The 14548-nt window shown below is 39.5% G+C and overlaps 1 protein-coding gene across 1 annotated transcript in view; it reads left to right on the top strand.

The window, feature by feature from the left end:
• CSMD1 (CUB and Sushi multiple domains 1) overlaps positions 1 to 14548 on the top strand; it is a 2034615-nt gene that overhangs the window by 1411541 nt on the left and 608526 nt on the right. The window contains exon 10 of the mRNA XM_015144705.3: positions 10039 to 10160. Within this exon, the coding sequence (XP_015000191.3) occupies positions 10039 to 10160 (122 nt within the window). The remainder of the gene's footprint in view (positions 1 to 10038; positions 10161 to 14548) is intronic.

Genomic DNA, 14548 nt, shown 5'->3' with positions numbered 1-14548 from the left:
AATGTAAGACTCTTAAGCACTTCAAAGAACCGTACTAAAATTCATGTTCCCACTAGAGCTGCTGATGCACAAGCCTCCCAACTACACACGAGGGACGAGTCACATGGATTATTTTTCCTTTAGGGGAAAAAAAAAATTCCTTCGATAGTTTTCTTGCTCTTATATCCCAGAAATAGACTTCATTATTTTTAAAGTTCACTTTTGACAAATAGTAAATGTGCATTCTTTTACATGTTGCTTTTAAATCAATATTTTAGAGTAACTTAAATATTTGCCTTTATATTATTTGATGTTATAAGTTAACCCATGACATTGCCTTTCTTGGCCCTGACTCTCGTCTTAAACTCAAAGCACTTTCTCAGTATCCTGTCCCAAACATATCACACGCTCAGAGGTGCTTACGTCTTAGGAAACAGCTGCTCCATCCAGGCTGAAGGTGGAGACATTTCTCCCATCCTTCTCAACCCCTCAGCTACTCACGCTTAGAGAGAATTAGAAGAGGATTCTTTGTGGTTTTCTGTTCTCGTCGATTCAAGTGTCCCACTTGATCATATTTTGGAAAAGAACACTTTCTCCACAGGGGCCTCTGTTGCTTGGTGTGTTTGGTTTGGTTTCTGGAAAAGTCGCTAGTAACCGCCAAGGCTCTGCCTCTTCCTTTCAACTCCACAGGCAAAGAGTGCCTGACTTTATCCATCTTCTCTTCTCACTGACGATTCCCTTGTTTTACTTAAGTTAGATATACCTTGATCATCATTGAATAGTTCTTTAGTTCTTTTTAAGTTTATTACTTGTAATAAATTTAGTAAGAACGAAAAATGTATTTGAAGTAATAAACTTAATTTATTTTTCTGAAATAATAACTTACAGTGCTGGAAATAATTCCTAAGGAAGTGTTTTTATAGTGGATGGGTTTTACCAGTGTTGACTCAGACAAAGGCCACGCTCTCACATATTTTTGAGATAATCTTTTCTCCATCTTGGACTCCTGCTGAGACATCAAAGGGACAACGCTCCTTAGCTATCTAGTTGCATCCATTGATAAGATGGATAAGAAACCCTCAGTTTCTTAAAAAGTATCCTTTCTAGGAAGTAATACTTGTGTTCTGACCTTACGGTCATTCTGAGGTTTCAGAGCACGGCTGTGCAACCACACACTCTGCCTTTCCTGTCTCGAATGCTGCCGCAGCTCTCGCTTCCAAATTTCAGCCTCTTTTGCCATCTGCAGAGGCTGAGAAGTTTCAAAATCATCCAGCCCTGATTCCTTTGTGTTTGACAGTCCTCCCCTCAATTTATGTCTTTCCTATCGTGTTTTAGCATCAGCAACAAGAAGAAATCAAGCGGCCTCTTGGACACATGGCCTGGAAATCTCCTTAGCAGTTCATCTGTGTTGGTCACTGAACACCCTGCTTCCCACCTAATCACAGAACCACTTCTGCTGAGCTTCTGCCACCTCTTTCAGTTTCCAGGAATGTCTCTCTTTCCGAGTCCCACCAAGAGTATCGTTATAAGATAGATTTCTACTAGCCGTCTATCCGAGGCACCTGAGGCTTCCTCTATGACACTCCCCAAACCTGGCAGCTCTGACCCACTACCCAGTTCCAAAGCTGTGCCCACGTTTGCTTCAGCAACACCTCATGCCCAAGCACTTGACTCTGTGAGTAAAAATTCCAGCAGAGAAGCAAATCCACTAGGATGGAGACCAAAGTATGGGCTTATATCAGGGAGCTGGCTCACACGGTTGGTAGGGCTGGCATTATATCTGAATTCTGAAAGACCGGCTGTTGGGAAGGAAAGATAGGGATCAGGCCAGGCTCCCCGGGAAGAGGTCAAAGCTGCTGACCACAGGCAGGGGTCTCTCTGTAAGGGGAATTCTAAGCCCTCTTTAAAGACTTCCCAAATGATTATGTAAAGGCCACACAAAATAATCTCCTTAACTTAGAGTCAATTGATAAGGGACATTATTTATGCCTCCAAAATCCCTTCACAGGAGCACCTAAGTTAGTGCTGGATTGAATAACTGGGAAAAGTATGTGTTTATTTCCCAAACTATGTATGTGACTTTGAAATATTTAGTAGCTAGACTAAAAAGGTACAGAGAAACAGGTGAATTGAATTGTAATAACATTTTATTTAACCCAAAGACTACCAAATAGTATCACATTAACGTATAGTTAATACAAATGTGATAATGAGATGTTTTACATATTTTCTTTTTTTCATACTGTGTTTTGGAATTCCAGTGTGCATTTTATACCTAGAGCATAGCTCGTCTCAGACCGGCTGCATTTCAGGTGCCCAGTAGCCACATGTGGTTAGCAGCTGCCACATGTGACAGCACAAGTTTAGACATTTACAGGGGTGATTTTCTTCTTCACTATGAAGAGCCATGAACACCCTTGTAGTTGTGAAGAGGAGAAATGAGCCCAGTGAGTTGTGCCCCCCTTCCTGGCTGGCATCCCTCTGTAGAACACCCTTCAATTAAAATCCGTAAGTTCCTCAGGCTGACAACTTTTAGGAACCCTGAGTATGTCACCATTCCCTCTTTTAAGTAGCGTCTCAATTTGCTTCCAATAATGGATTCATCCATTAGAGAAGAGCTGAAAAACATTTATAAAAGTGGAGCTTTTATAACTATTTCTATAAAAAGATAACGTCAGATATCTAAAGTGTCCAGGAAAACGGACAAATGCTACCTGAAACAGACTACGGGGAATCGTTCTTTGCTATCGATAGGTTCTGTACATCAGGGACCATTTTCCAAGTTCATTTGTCACTCTGCCATTACCACAAAAAATAGTATCTAAAAAGACAGCATTGGCCCAGCACGGTGGCTCACGCCTGTAATCCCAGCACTTTGGGAGGCCAAGGTGGGCAGATCACCTGAGGTCAGGAGTTCAAGACCAACCTGACCAACATAGTGAAACTCCGTCTTTACTAAAAATACAAAAATTAGCTGGACATGCTGGTGCACGCCTGTAATCCCAGCTACTGGGGAGGCTGAGGCAGGGGAATCACTTGAACCTGGAAGGTGGAGGTTGCAGTAAGCAGAGATCGTGCCACTGTACCCCAGCCTGGGTGACAAGAGCAAAACTTCATCTCAAAAAAAAAAAAAAAAGGCAGCATCATAGTTTTGAATTTTCCTAATTCATCCTCTAAAGGTGGCCTAATAATGATCGTTTCTGCCACGTATTCTCCACTCAACCATCTATCAAATACAATAAAATGCCCCTGATCCGAACATCATGCCCATTCTGAGCATAAATCTATTCCAGCGAGGTGCGTCCAGGAAGGACTGACTCTCAAGGTTCCTATTTTCATGAAGGGTCTGTAACTCTGAAGGAATGATCATGCCTCCTCGGGAGCAGGAATATCTGATGGAAGCATTTGATACATTGCAGTGAGTCAGAAGTGATCCTTCCATCTGGCGGCTGGTGTGGTTAACCAATGCTTACATTAGCTAATTAGCTCTGAGAACCGGGGCAACATTACCTTTTCTTCCTGTTACCAAACAGATGAACGGTTGCCATAGCTCAGTAATTATACAAGTGATTTTGTTTGAAATTACGCTTACTTCATTTAGGAATATGAAAACAACCATTATGATTTTTTTTGCAGGGTAAAACATTATGAGCTGTTTAAAACTGTGTGAGTATCTTTAACTGGCAGTAGATTTTTAAAATAAGCAAACAAAATGGAGAGGAGAGTATATCGTATTTTTTTTAAGTGAAATGATCAGGCTGGTACTTCATTCCATCAGTCTTTAGGGGCAATTTATGTAGAGAACTTCCTTCAATGCTAATGCTCTTTGATCTGTAGAGTTAATGTTTTGAGTTGCTCCCTGAGATGAAAAGCCCTCTAAGAAAAATAAAGTATTATTGGCAGTTGTAACTGTGGTTTCATGGAAGCTAATTGGAGTCAGCCAGAGCCAGAGAAAAAGTTATTATTGCCTTGGAATTTCAGATTAGGTTAGCTAAAAATTATTCTTAATTTATGAACTCATCATTTACCAAAAACTTTTACAAGTTTTTCTTTTCTTTTCCACCTGTGTTTTCTGTCCATGTAGAAATGACCTTTTAAAGAGTAATAAGAAGATCATTTACCTCAAAAGATGACTCTTCATTCTACCAGGTTACAGATTCAGTGTCCGTGTCAGGATAATATTTTGTGTATTTGATCAGGTAGCCGCTATCTCAGAGATTTAGAGAGACAAACACAAGGTTAACTTTTTAATTCCCATGAATTTTGAGAAATTTCTGTTGTTGTTTCCTGACTCCTGAAGCTTTATACTTTTTACCTGAAGGTCACCTGGGAGAAAATGTATTTTTCTTCTTATTAGTTTTACTAAGTTATTGGCAATAATATAGTTTTGTATCTTATACTACTCTCATACTGTATTGACATAAAATACCCTGAAAGCTAACCTTCAGTTAGCTTTTTACATTCCTAGAGCAGGCCAGGGATGTTTCTCTCTTAGGATTCTTGCACTTGGTTTCCCCTCTCTGGAGTATCCCCCTCCCTCCAGGTATCCGTGTGACTGTCCATTTGTGCCTTTCATCAAATGCCATCTGAGCCCACGTCCTTCCATAACCACTTCTTACAGAGCAGGCCTTTTCCCTCGCTTTACAAATCTTTTATCTGCCTTTCTTCAAAGCTATTTTCTCCTTCTGACATTGTATGTGTGTGTGTTTGTTAATTTCCTGCTGAAGGCAAGAAACTTAATTTTGTTCTCTCTCCACCCTACCCTCAATGTTCAACTCATAATGAGCACTGCATGTACACTTTTTTTTCTTATTTTTTTTTTTCCTTTTTGAGACAGAGTCTCCCTCTGTCAACCCAGGCTGTAGTATAGTAGTGCTGTATTGACTCACTGCAACTTCTGCCTCCCAGGCTCAAGCGATTCTTCTGCCTCAGCCTCCCGAGTAGCTGGGATTACAGTCACCTGCCACCATGCTCAGCTAATTTTTGTATGTTTAGTAGAGACGAGGTTTTACCATGTTGGCCAGGCTGGTCTCAAACTCCCGACCTCAGGTGGTCCACCTGCCTCAGCCTCCCAAAGTGCTGGGATTACAGGCGTGAGCCACTGTGCCCGGCCATGCTATGACATGTCAGGCCATGTAGTAAATGCTTTATTGTCTTCTTTTATTCAATCCTCAGAGCAATCATAAGTGGAGTTATGATTATTCTAATTAAATAAACTGAGTGGCTTAAAATTACATAAGTTAAGATGAGACAGCTACCAACTACCTAAGCCAGGCCTGGAACCGGGTGTGGTGAAGGAAAGGAAGCTTTTAGCCTCTGTGATGTATTAACTTCATTATGGTTGAAAATGTGGACATAAAATTTGTGCTGGATAAAAATGTTTTCTCCTAAAAACATATGAGAAATAGACTATCCAATATAATTATGAATTTGCTTTAAAAAAAAAAGCTTCTAACGTGACCCCTGAAATCCCACTAATTTAAATTTAATCAATTAGAATCTTTCTTCTTTCAAGTAATTTGATTGAGTAGTTACTATACAACTGTAAGATTTCCTGGAACTGCATTTAAATAAACAGATAAGTTATTACTTTATATTAAGTAAGATAAATGGCATGAAACAAGCCTATTTTATACTTAATAAATATTCATGGATTAAGTGGATAAATGTCAAAATGGCACGCATTGGCATCCAAAATTGGTTAGTTTTCTTCTCCCTTTCCACTTTCCCTCCTGACATATTATAATTCCAATTTATCATTCTGTGAATTCTACTTTTACTGAGGAGACAGAATAGATGTAAGTGAAGTTTGAGTGTACAGGTTTGGAAAACTGTCAAGTAACATCAGGTGTACATTAGGTCACAGTTATTATCCAAGTACATTTATCAAGCATGTCAGTGAATTTTACTCTCTATTAGATGTTATATTTCCAAGAGGCAAGGCCTTTGCAAGACTAGAAAGAGGCATTCTTCTATAGTTTGTATAAACGTGAGTCTACACATTTCCACTATGGCAGCTTATGGAGAGAGATCTTGTTTTAAAAACTGGCTTGGCACTCGTATGTTGTAGTTACTTAATTATGCTGCTTAATCACCTACTTCACTGACTAATTGAATGCCTGTTTAGTGCAGAAGCTAAGGGAAGGACAGGAGTTTCCCTGCCTCCAAGGATGCTGTGAAATTGTCCAGTCCCAGTCAGAACAGCTTCCCTGGGCTGTCTCCTGCATGAGGAGCTGCCCAATCAGTTCTTTGCATGAAGTGAAAACCCAGCAGAGTCCGTGAGTGAAGAGAGAGGCAGGTGATAAGCCTTCAGATGTCTAGGTTTCTGAGTCAGATCTTATGGCATCGTTTCGTGAATTCCCAGAACTTTGGATAAATTCGTATTCAAATAGATCCCCCCAATAGGCAACAAAGCAACATTGATACGGTTTTTAGGTAAGATGATGGTAGCCATCTGCTTCTTTTGCAAGGGCCTGCGTGCATTGCTGAGATTTTCTCGACACCCATTATTCTTCCTGCCTTGTAGGCTGCTGCACCCTTGCCTATTTAACTAGAGGATTTCTAAGGGAGGACAGCAGACATCCCTAACAGATCATCCCCAAAGCTCCTTGACACTCCTTCATTGGATCTACTCAGTATGAAGCTCAGCCCTGTGTCATCTCTTCTTTCTCAGCCTGTCCCATTTTCTTCTCTAGCTCTTCTTTTTCTTTTTTCCAAAGACCACATTTTTACAAGTTTAACATATGATAGACATGAGAAATCATACCCTTCTGGTGCTTCACAGCAGGCACCTAGGACACAAAACGATGGGCAGGGCCAGCTTTAGGGATCCTTCCATCAGGGAAGCTGATGGAGGGGAAGATGTGGGTGTGCTCAATGGAGGGCTGTGTGCTGGCTCTTCTCTCTCCATGATGAAATTCAGAGAAATTAATGTAATCTTTCCTGGCCCAGGTAATAAGGTGAGCTGCAAGACAGCTAGAGGACAACAGACACTCTGTTCACCACCGTGTGGACATCAGCTGGTGGAAATCACAATAGCTCAAGCCACAGGGTGGTTGTTTAATAAGAACTCTACAAATGCATGGTTGAACTTGCAGTCATTCCAGTTAAAAAACTGAGAGTTATTCTGACTAGTAGAAAACCCTAGATGCAAGGAAGCAATAACTAAATAAATCATAATGAGCCAGATAAGGGGTGCATCATCAGATGGTAAAGAAGCAGATGATTAGGTTGGAATAGATTTAGAAAGGCAAACACTGAGAAAGGAGCACAAGCTTTCAACAATGTGCTAAGGAGGAGGGTTAGAATTACATCATTACAGTTAGGTTGTGTGACTTAAGGCTGTTACACCTATTCAGAAGCTACGCTAATATTTATTGAGGAAACTATCAGATTCTATAAATTGTTCTAATTGGTGAAGTTAGACAGATGAACAAACCAGACACAAATCTCTGGCCTGAATATTCCCAATATTCATTTCGGATGACCATTTTGATGGCTTCATACAAAAAAATGCAAAAAATAAATAATTTGTTATTAAAATATGTTGCAAAGATGGAGAGAGATTTCTAAATTTAAAAAGAAACATTATGGGTTCATTTGCAAGCTTTTGGTAAAGAATGTCTGTGAAGGAACTGGGCCCATGACTCGCTTTATGTGAAACTCCGTACTTCAGAGGCCTGAAAATGTGGTGGAGGAATGGTTTCCTATGCATATTTTACTAAAAGTTACTTCACAGATCAAACATAATGCATGAGATGCATTTCATGAGATGCTGGTAGCCAATTTTCATAAGCCAAGTGAGGGACCATCTTCACAGCAGGCACCTAGGACACAAAGCCATGGGCAGGAACAGCTTTAGGGATCCTTCCAGCAGGGAACATCTGGGTCAATGCGGGGCTGAGCCTACCTTGTCAGTAGGATTGTAACAAATGACCTTCCCCCTGCAAATGTTTTTCAGATGTACTTTCTAAGAGCTTGAAATGCAGACTGACCATGCCAATATGGTTACATTGATTCACAATTAAATCAACAAGTATTGATGAACGCCACATGATGTTTAGAATAGCTGTGAATTTAAGTGTTACAAAGTAGGAAAATGCAACATAAAGGTATTACAACTCAGATTTTATTGATTATCACCTTTTTCAAAGGTTTTCTAGCTGGATAACGCTAATATTAGAGGGCTTTAAGATTTCACATCTAAAGTTTATGATCCTCTCTGAGAATAGCTCATTAAAAACAGACTCATTAGAGAGTGATATCTTAGCATACAGGAGGGGTCCATGTTTTCATTCAGTCCTTTGTCCAGTGTCCAACGACACACCTACTGAGTTTTGAAAACCCAGTTATGTTTTACCCATGTTTGTTTTTCATTTGGACAGTAAATGCCAGTATTTTAAAAGTTAATTTTTTTATTTTTATTTATTAATTTTTTGTTTTAATAGAGACAGGGTTTCACCATGTTAGCCAGGATGGTCTCGATCTCCTGACTTCATGATCTGCCCGCCTTGGCCTCCCAAAGGGCTGGGATTACAGGCGTGAACCACCACGCCTGACAAAAGTTAATTTTAACACACTTATCAATGTAGACTAGGTCAATTTTTAGCCAGTTATTTCCATGGTAAGTAGAAAGCAATGGAACAGTTATCTCAAATCATCTCGTCCCATTTTCACATGTCTGGGACTACAGCATTATATGCAGTGCTGAGGAGGGACAGGTAAATGCAAAAGGAGGACTGTTCCTAAGCTCAGGGAGTGCATAACCTTTTAGGAGACTGAGATCTCAGATGAATAGTCACAGTAGATTAAAGATTAAAGAAGTATTATGAGGAACAGGCATGATTTGTCTTATTATTATTACATTGACATTCATAAAAGAGAAATGTCTGGTTCTGGAGGCCCTTTGGAAAATCTGTGTTCAATGGTTGATTCTTTTTCCCCCACAAAGTAGCCCTTGTTAAGTCACAAGTGCTGTTCTGCTGAGTTTTGTAGCAGAGGCTCCTAGAAGAATAACTGACTTGAAGACAGGATTAAACTCAAGGAATGAAAAAATGAAGGATGGGCTATGATGAGGATTAATCCTTCCTATGAAACATTTTTTTCAGTTTGTGTCATAGGATGTCTTAGGAAAATGAAGCAGAAGCTCGCTTACATTAATTTCTTCTTGTGAAATTAGTTTCTCCTGCTCCTTTCTGAAACCCAGTTTAAATTATTAACGTTAAAACCAGAGTCTATGCTGACATTATATTTCTAAACTATGTCTATTGATTTGAAAAAAAAAACTCCTTTCATAAAGTGGAGGCCAATTAAATTATTTTTATATTCCAGACTAAGTTCTATATATTGAATTATGCAATTTCTATGCTTCACTCAGTCTTTCATTTCAACTTTAAGATTTTTTTTTAATTTTTAAAGTCACCATTCATATTTTCTTTTTTTAAACTGTCAATAATGTTTTAAGTTCCTATTTGCATTGTGTGGTAAATAAATTGTTATAGTTTGTTGTAGAATAGAATCTAAAGGTCGAAAGTAACTTTGGAGATCATCTGCTCCAAAATCCTTTTTTAAAGTTGAAAAGGCACCGTTTATTGGAGGTCACACAGTGTAAGAGGTAGCTGAGATGGTAACTCTGGTTGAATTCCACTCCACGGTGCCTTTCCCTCTGTCTTACTGCAGTCACCCACCATTAGGTGTGTATGGAGACTCTCTGAACAACGAGACGTACATGAAGACTCTCTCTGAGTCACAATGGGATTTGAAATGGGCTACTTTGGTATTGACATTACCCATGGTGCTATCATCTGTTAGATCCTTTGGTGAGTGGAAAGGCCTTTGGAAAACATAAAGTGCCCCAGCATAACACTGCAGATACCAAACAAAAATACTGCCGGCCCAGCAGTCCACTTGCTGATTGGAGTCCATGCCCCAGTTGGAGTCCATGCACCATGTTTTTACTGTGATTAGATAATAGCTAACTTGAAATTTCCCATAAATGTTATGTCTTTACCAAACTGACAAAATGTTCTAGAAGATAACCTCATTTCTATGTGTTTCCAGCTAGAACATGTGGATCCAATCTGCGTGGGCCCAGCGGCGTCATCACCTCCCCTAATTACCCGGTTCAGTACGAAGATAACGCACACTGTGTGTGGGTCATCACCACTGCCGACCCGGACAAGGTAAGGCTCCACCTCCAACCCCTGTGGCTAATGCACACCACCCTCTGATAGGATCTGCTGTTGAAGCAAACAGCCCAGCAAAGGCCCTCCGTCCTTACTCTTTACTGTTTGAATTTAAAAGTTCCGGCTGCATCCTGTGTCTAGATGCCACATTCGTTGCAGAGCAGCCTGAGATTCAGATACAAAGTGAGTATTCTCAGTGTGGTACCATTTAGTGATTCTAGAGATGAAGTCTGTGTGCCTCCTTTATGTATCATAGCGCTTTCTCTTATGTCTTTTTCAACTCAAGTCTCATCCACTATATCACAAGCTTTCTTAAATACCCCAGTATTTTTGCATAGTATGACTAAGTGTTGGAAATGCTCCTACTATACTCAGACGCAAAAATACTGTCTTTTGGCCAAGCTCGGTGGCTCAAGCCAGTAATCCCAGCACTTTGGGAGGCCAAGGTGAGTGGATCACTTGAGGTCAGGAGTTCTAAAATCAGTCTGGCCAACATGGTGGAACCCCGTCTCTACTAAAAAATACAAACAAAAATTAGCTGGGCTTGGTGGTAGGCATCTGTCATCCCAGGTACTGGGAGGCTGAGGCAAGGGAATCGCTTGAACCCAGGAAACAGAGCTTGAAGTGGGCCAAGCTTGGGCCACTGCATTCCAGCCTGGGCAACAGAGCAAGACTCCATATCAAAAAAAAAAAAAAAAAAGATACAAAACAATACTCTCTTTTGAATCATTTTCTACAGTTCATGTGTTTCTTCTCATAAACTATATACATTTTTTAAGAATTAAACATCTGAGCGTGTTTTCCTATTTCTTATCTTGAATACTTTGTGTAAAATATATATTTCCTCCAGGGTAGTAAAAGAGGACAATACTATGTTATTTCTCTATAAGTTTGTGTACATAGTTTGCAATTACATTACTACATTTTAAATCTTAGGATAGAAATTGTAATCACAATCACGTTTCATTGGCTATCAAATGAATTTTTTTAACTTCTTTTAAGTTCACTATAGATGCTTGCCAGTAGGAAGAAAAAATAAGGTAGACATCTTCATATTGACTTGACTTAAAAAAAAAAAACTGTCAGAAAACTATTATAGGTATGGATTTCACTTAAATTATGTGATATTAAAATAATTATATTTATAGTAATATTGAATTTACTAAACCCCACTATTTACCAATTATTGAGTTATTACCAACAGTTCTGTGTCTAAATGATTGTCTCTTCATTTTTACATTTTATTAAAATATCCATCTTATTTTTATAGCTTCCTCTCAAAGCTGTTGAGTTCCCAGTTCTAAAAGAGAAGTGTTCTGATTTTAGATTCAGTAGCGTGTTCATCACACATGCCTTTTGGTTTTGGTTGGCTTATTTTAGTTCTCAAATCTCAGTTATTATTTATGTAAAAATTCAAGCTTTAATGAGCAGAGCTGGGTAAAACTCCAGGGTGCTGCAGGCTTTCGGAAACACTGAGGAATTTCTGGGCTGTCTTTGCTGTGACAGAAGCTTCCGAGTTTGACTCTGGTATTTCTCAGGATGCTAGAGCTGTGTGGTACCCTGGGCATCAACTATAGTGCTACATACCTTGTTTTCTCTATATGCTACTCAACGGTTTAGTTATTCCATTTTTTACCAAGAACCTACTATTTTTCAGTACTTGCAATCATCACTTTAGAAACCAGCTCTACCACTCAGCAGTTGCATGAATTTGGGCAAGAGATATAGTAATAGCATTTACCTTAGAGAGTAGTTGTGAAAAATAAATCAATCCACATGTTGCATAAGTAAATGTAGTATCATTATTATAAGCTGCTAATACTGGTACTGCAACATAAACAAGCATAAGATAAATAGAAAAAAACACTTATTAACAATTCATTAACTATTTACTAAGCCATCTCATTCATTTGTCTAACAAAACGGAGAGTTATATTTCAATCTGAATTAAAATTATATACTATATGACTAGTGTATTGATAATTATGTTTACTAATTTCTGCCTTTACATACTTTTAAATAATTAGAATATTCTGTTTGGTCTCCAGAAAGTGAAATCATACAACATTGAGAATTTAGAAAAGTTCTGAAAGTTAGATAGTAGAACTTTCCCAAGTAGAAATAATAGTAGTACAGAAATAGTAGAACAATTGAGTTTGTTTGGGGGGTATATTAGGTGTTGATTTGAATTAAGAGTACATAGATGACATGCATATCCATAGGGACTCAAATAAAAGCAAATATTTTGTGTCAGAGGGATTGAGATGTGATCGAGACCAGAACTATCTGATGGGGACATTTTTAAAATACAGAATTATGTTACTTCTGCAATTTGAGAGGCAGAAGGAACTCTTCTTGGATTTTTTTTTTTAAAGAAAATATAGCTAAAAGCAATTAATTAGATCAAATCAAGGGAATAGTTTAGTTAACCTGTATATGTTCCAGGTGGTTTTATAAGAATTGCATGAATCTATCACAAATTTTAAAAGTGTTTGAAAGTGGAGATTACATAAAATTAGAAACACAGCAATGAGTGGCTCTCCAGAAAGCTCCCTGCCTCTGCTGCCTGTGATGAGGCTGCACCAAGCCCCTCTCCTGCCCACCGCCCTGCTCTTAGCCCACTTCACAGTGGCAGAGCCTCAGCCCTGCCTCAACGACTCCCGGAGTCTCCTGCTTTCCGCCCCAGGCTCTGCACTCAGAGTTTGCAAAGCCTGCAGGAGTCCTCTCCTCCTGACACAGCCTCACCTGGACTGAGAGGGGGCTCCCACCGCCCTTCCTGGCTGGAGGAGTGATCAAATGCGCCCCTCTAATGCGTCAGGCAGAAAACTCTTGAGATGAATTTTCACAGCTCTGCAGCCATCCCTAGCAAGACGGAGCCAAATGCCTGCAGGGACACTGACTCAGTATCCCACTCACGGGTGGGATTTCTTTCCATCCCCTTCTTTCGCTTCTCTTGAAGTCAAATGCATGGGCTGCCATCTAGCAAGGCTGGGCTTTAGGGGGATCCACGAGGAGACGAACTTGAACACGCAGTAACATCACTTCTTCCTGTAGCCCTTTCGGTGGAGAGGAAGGAAGTACACCCTAACAGCTTTTGAGAAAAATTGGCTAGCCAAAAGTAGAAAGCTGAAACTGGATCCTTTCCTTACTCCTTATACGAAAATTAATTCAAGATGGATTAGAGACTTAAATGTTAGACCTAACACCATAAAAACCCTAGAAGAAAACCTAGGTAGTACCATTCAGGACATAGGCATGGGCAAAGACTTCATGTCTAAAACACCAAAAGCAATTGCAGCAAAAGCCAAAATTGACAAATGGGATCTAATTAAACTAAAGAGCTTCTGCACAGCAAAAGAAACTACCACCAGAGTGAACAGGCAACCTACAGAATGGGAGAAATTTTTGGCAATCTACTCATCTGACAAAGGGCTAATATCCAGAACCTACAAAGAACTCAAACAAATTTACAAGAAAGAAACAAACAACCCTATCAAAAAGTGGGCAAAGGATATGAACAGACAGTTCTCAAAAGAAGATATTCGTACAGCCAACAGACACATGAAAAAATGCTCATCATCACTGGCCATCAGAGAATTGCAAATCAAAACCACAATGAGATAGCATCTCACACCAGTTAGAATGGCAATTATTAAAAAGTCAGGAAACAACAGGTGCTGGAGAGGATGTGGAGAAATAGGAACACTTTTACACTGTTGGTGGGATTGTAAACTAGTTCAACCATTATGGAAAACAGTATGGCGATTCCTCAAGGATCTAGAACTAGAAGTACCTTATGACCCAGCCATCCCATTACTGGGTATATACCCAAAGGATTATAAATCATGCTGTTCTAAAGACACATGCACACGTATGTTTATTGTGGCACTATTCACAATAGCAAAGACTTGGAATCAACCCAAATGTCCATCAGTGACAGACTGGATTAAGAAAATGTGGCACATATACACCATGGAATACTATGCAGCCATAAAAAAGGATGAGTTTGTGTCCTTTGTAGGGACATGGATGCAGCTGGAAACCATTCTCAGCAAACTATCACAAGAACAGAAAACCAAACACTCATAGGTGGGAACTGAACAATGAGATCACTTGGACTCGGGAAGGGGAACATCACACACCGGGGCCTATCATGGGGAGGGGGGAGGGGGGAGGGATTGCATTGGGAGTTATACTTGATATAAATGACGAGTTGATGGGTGCTGATGAGTTGATGGGTGCAGCACAGCAACATGGCACAAGTATACATGTGTAACAAACCTGCACGTTATACACATGTACCCTAGAACTTAAAGTATAATAATAATAATAATAATAATAATAAAAGAAGGAGACATGAGAGGCAGAGTTTGGAATCTAATACA

The sequence above is a fragment of the Macaca mulatta genome, chromosome 8, assembly GCF_049350105.2.
Source record: "Macaca mulatta isolate MMU2019108-1 chromosome 8, T2T-MMU8v2.0, whole genome shotgun sequence".
NCBI classification, from domain to species: Eukaryota; Metazoa; Chordata; class Mammalia; order Primates; family Cercopithecidae; genus Macaca; species Macaca mulatta.
This window is presented reverse-complemented; position numbering and strand designations above follow the sequence as displayed.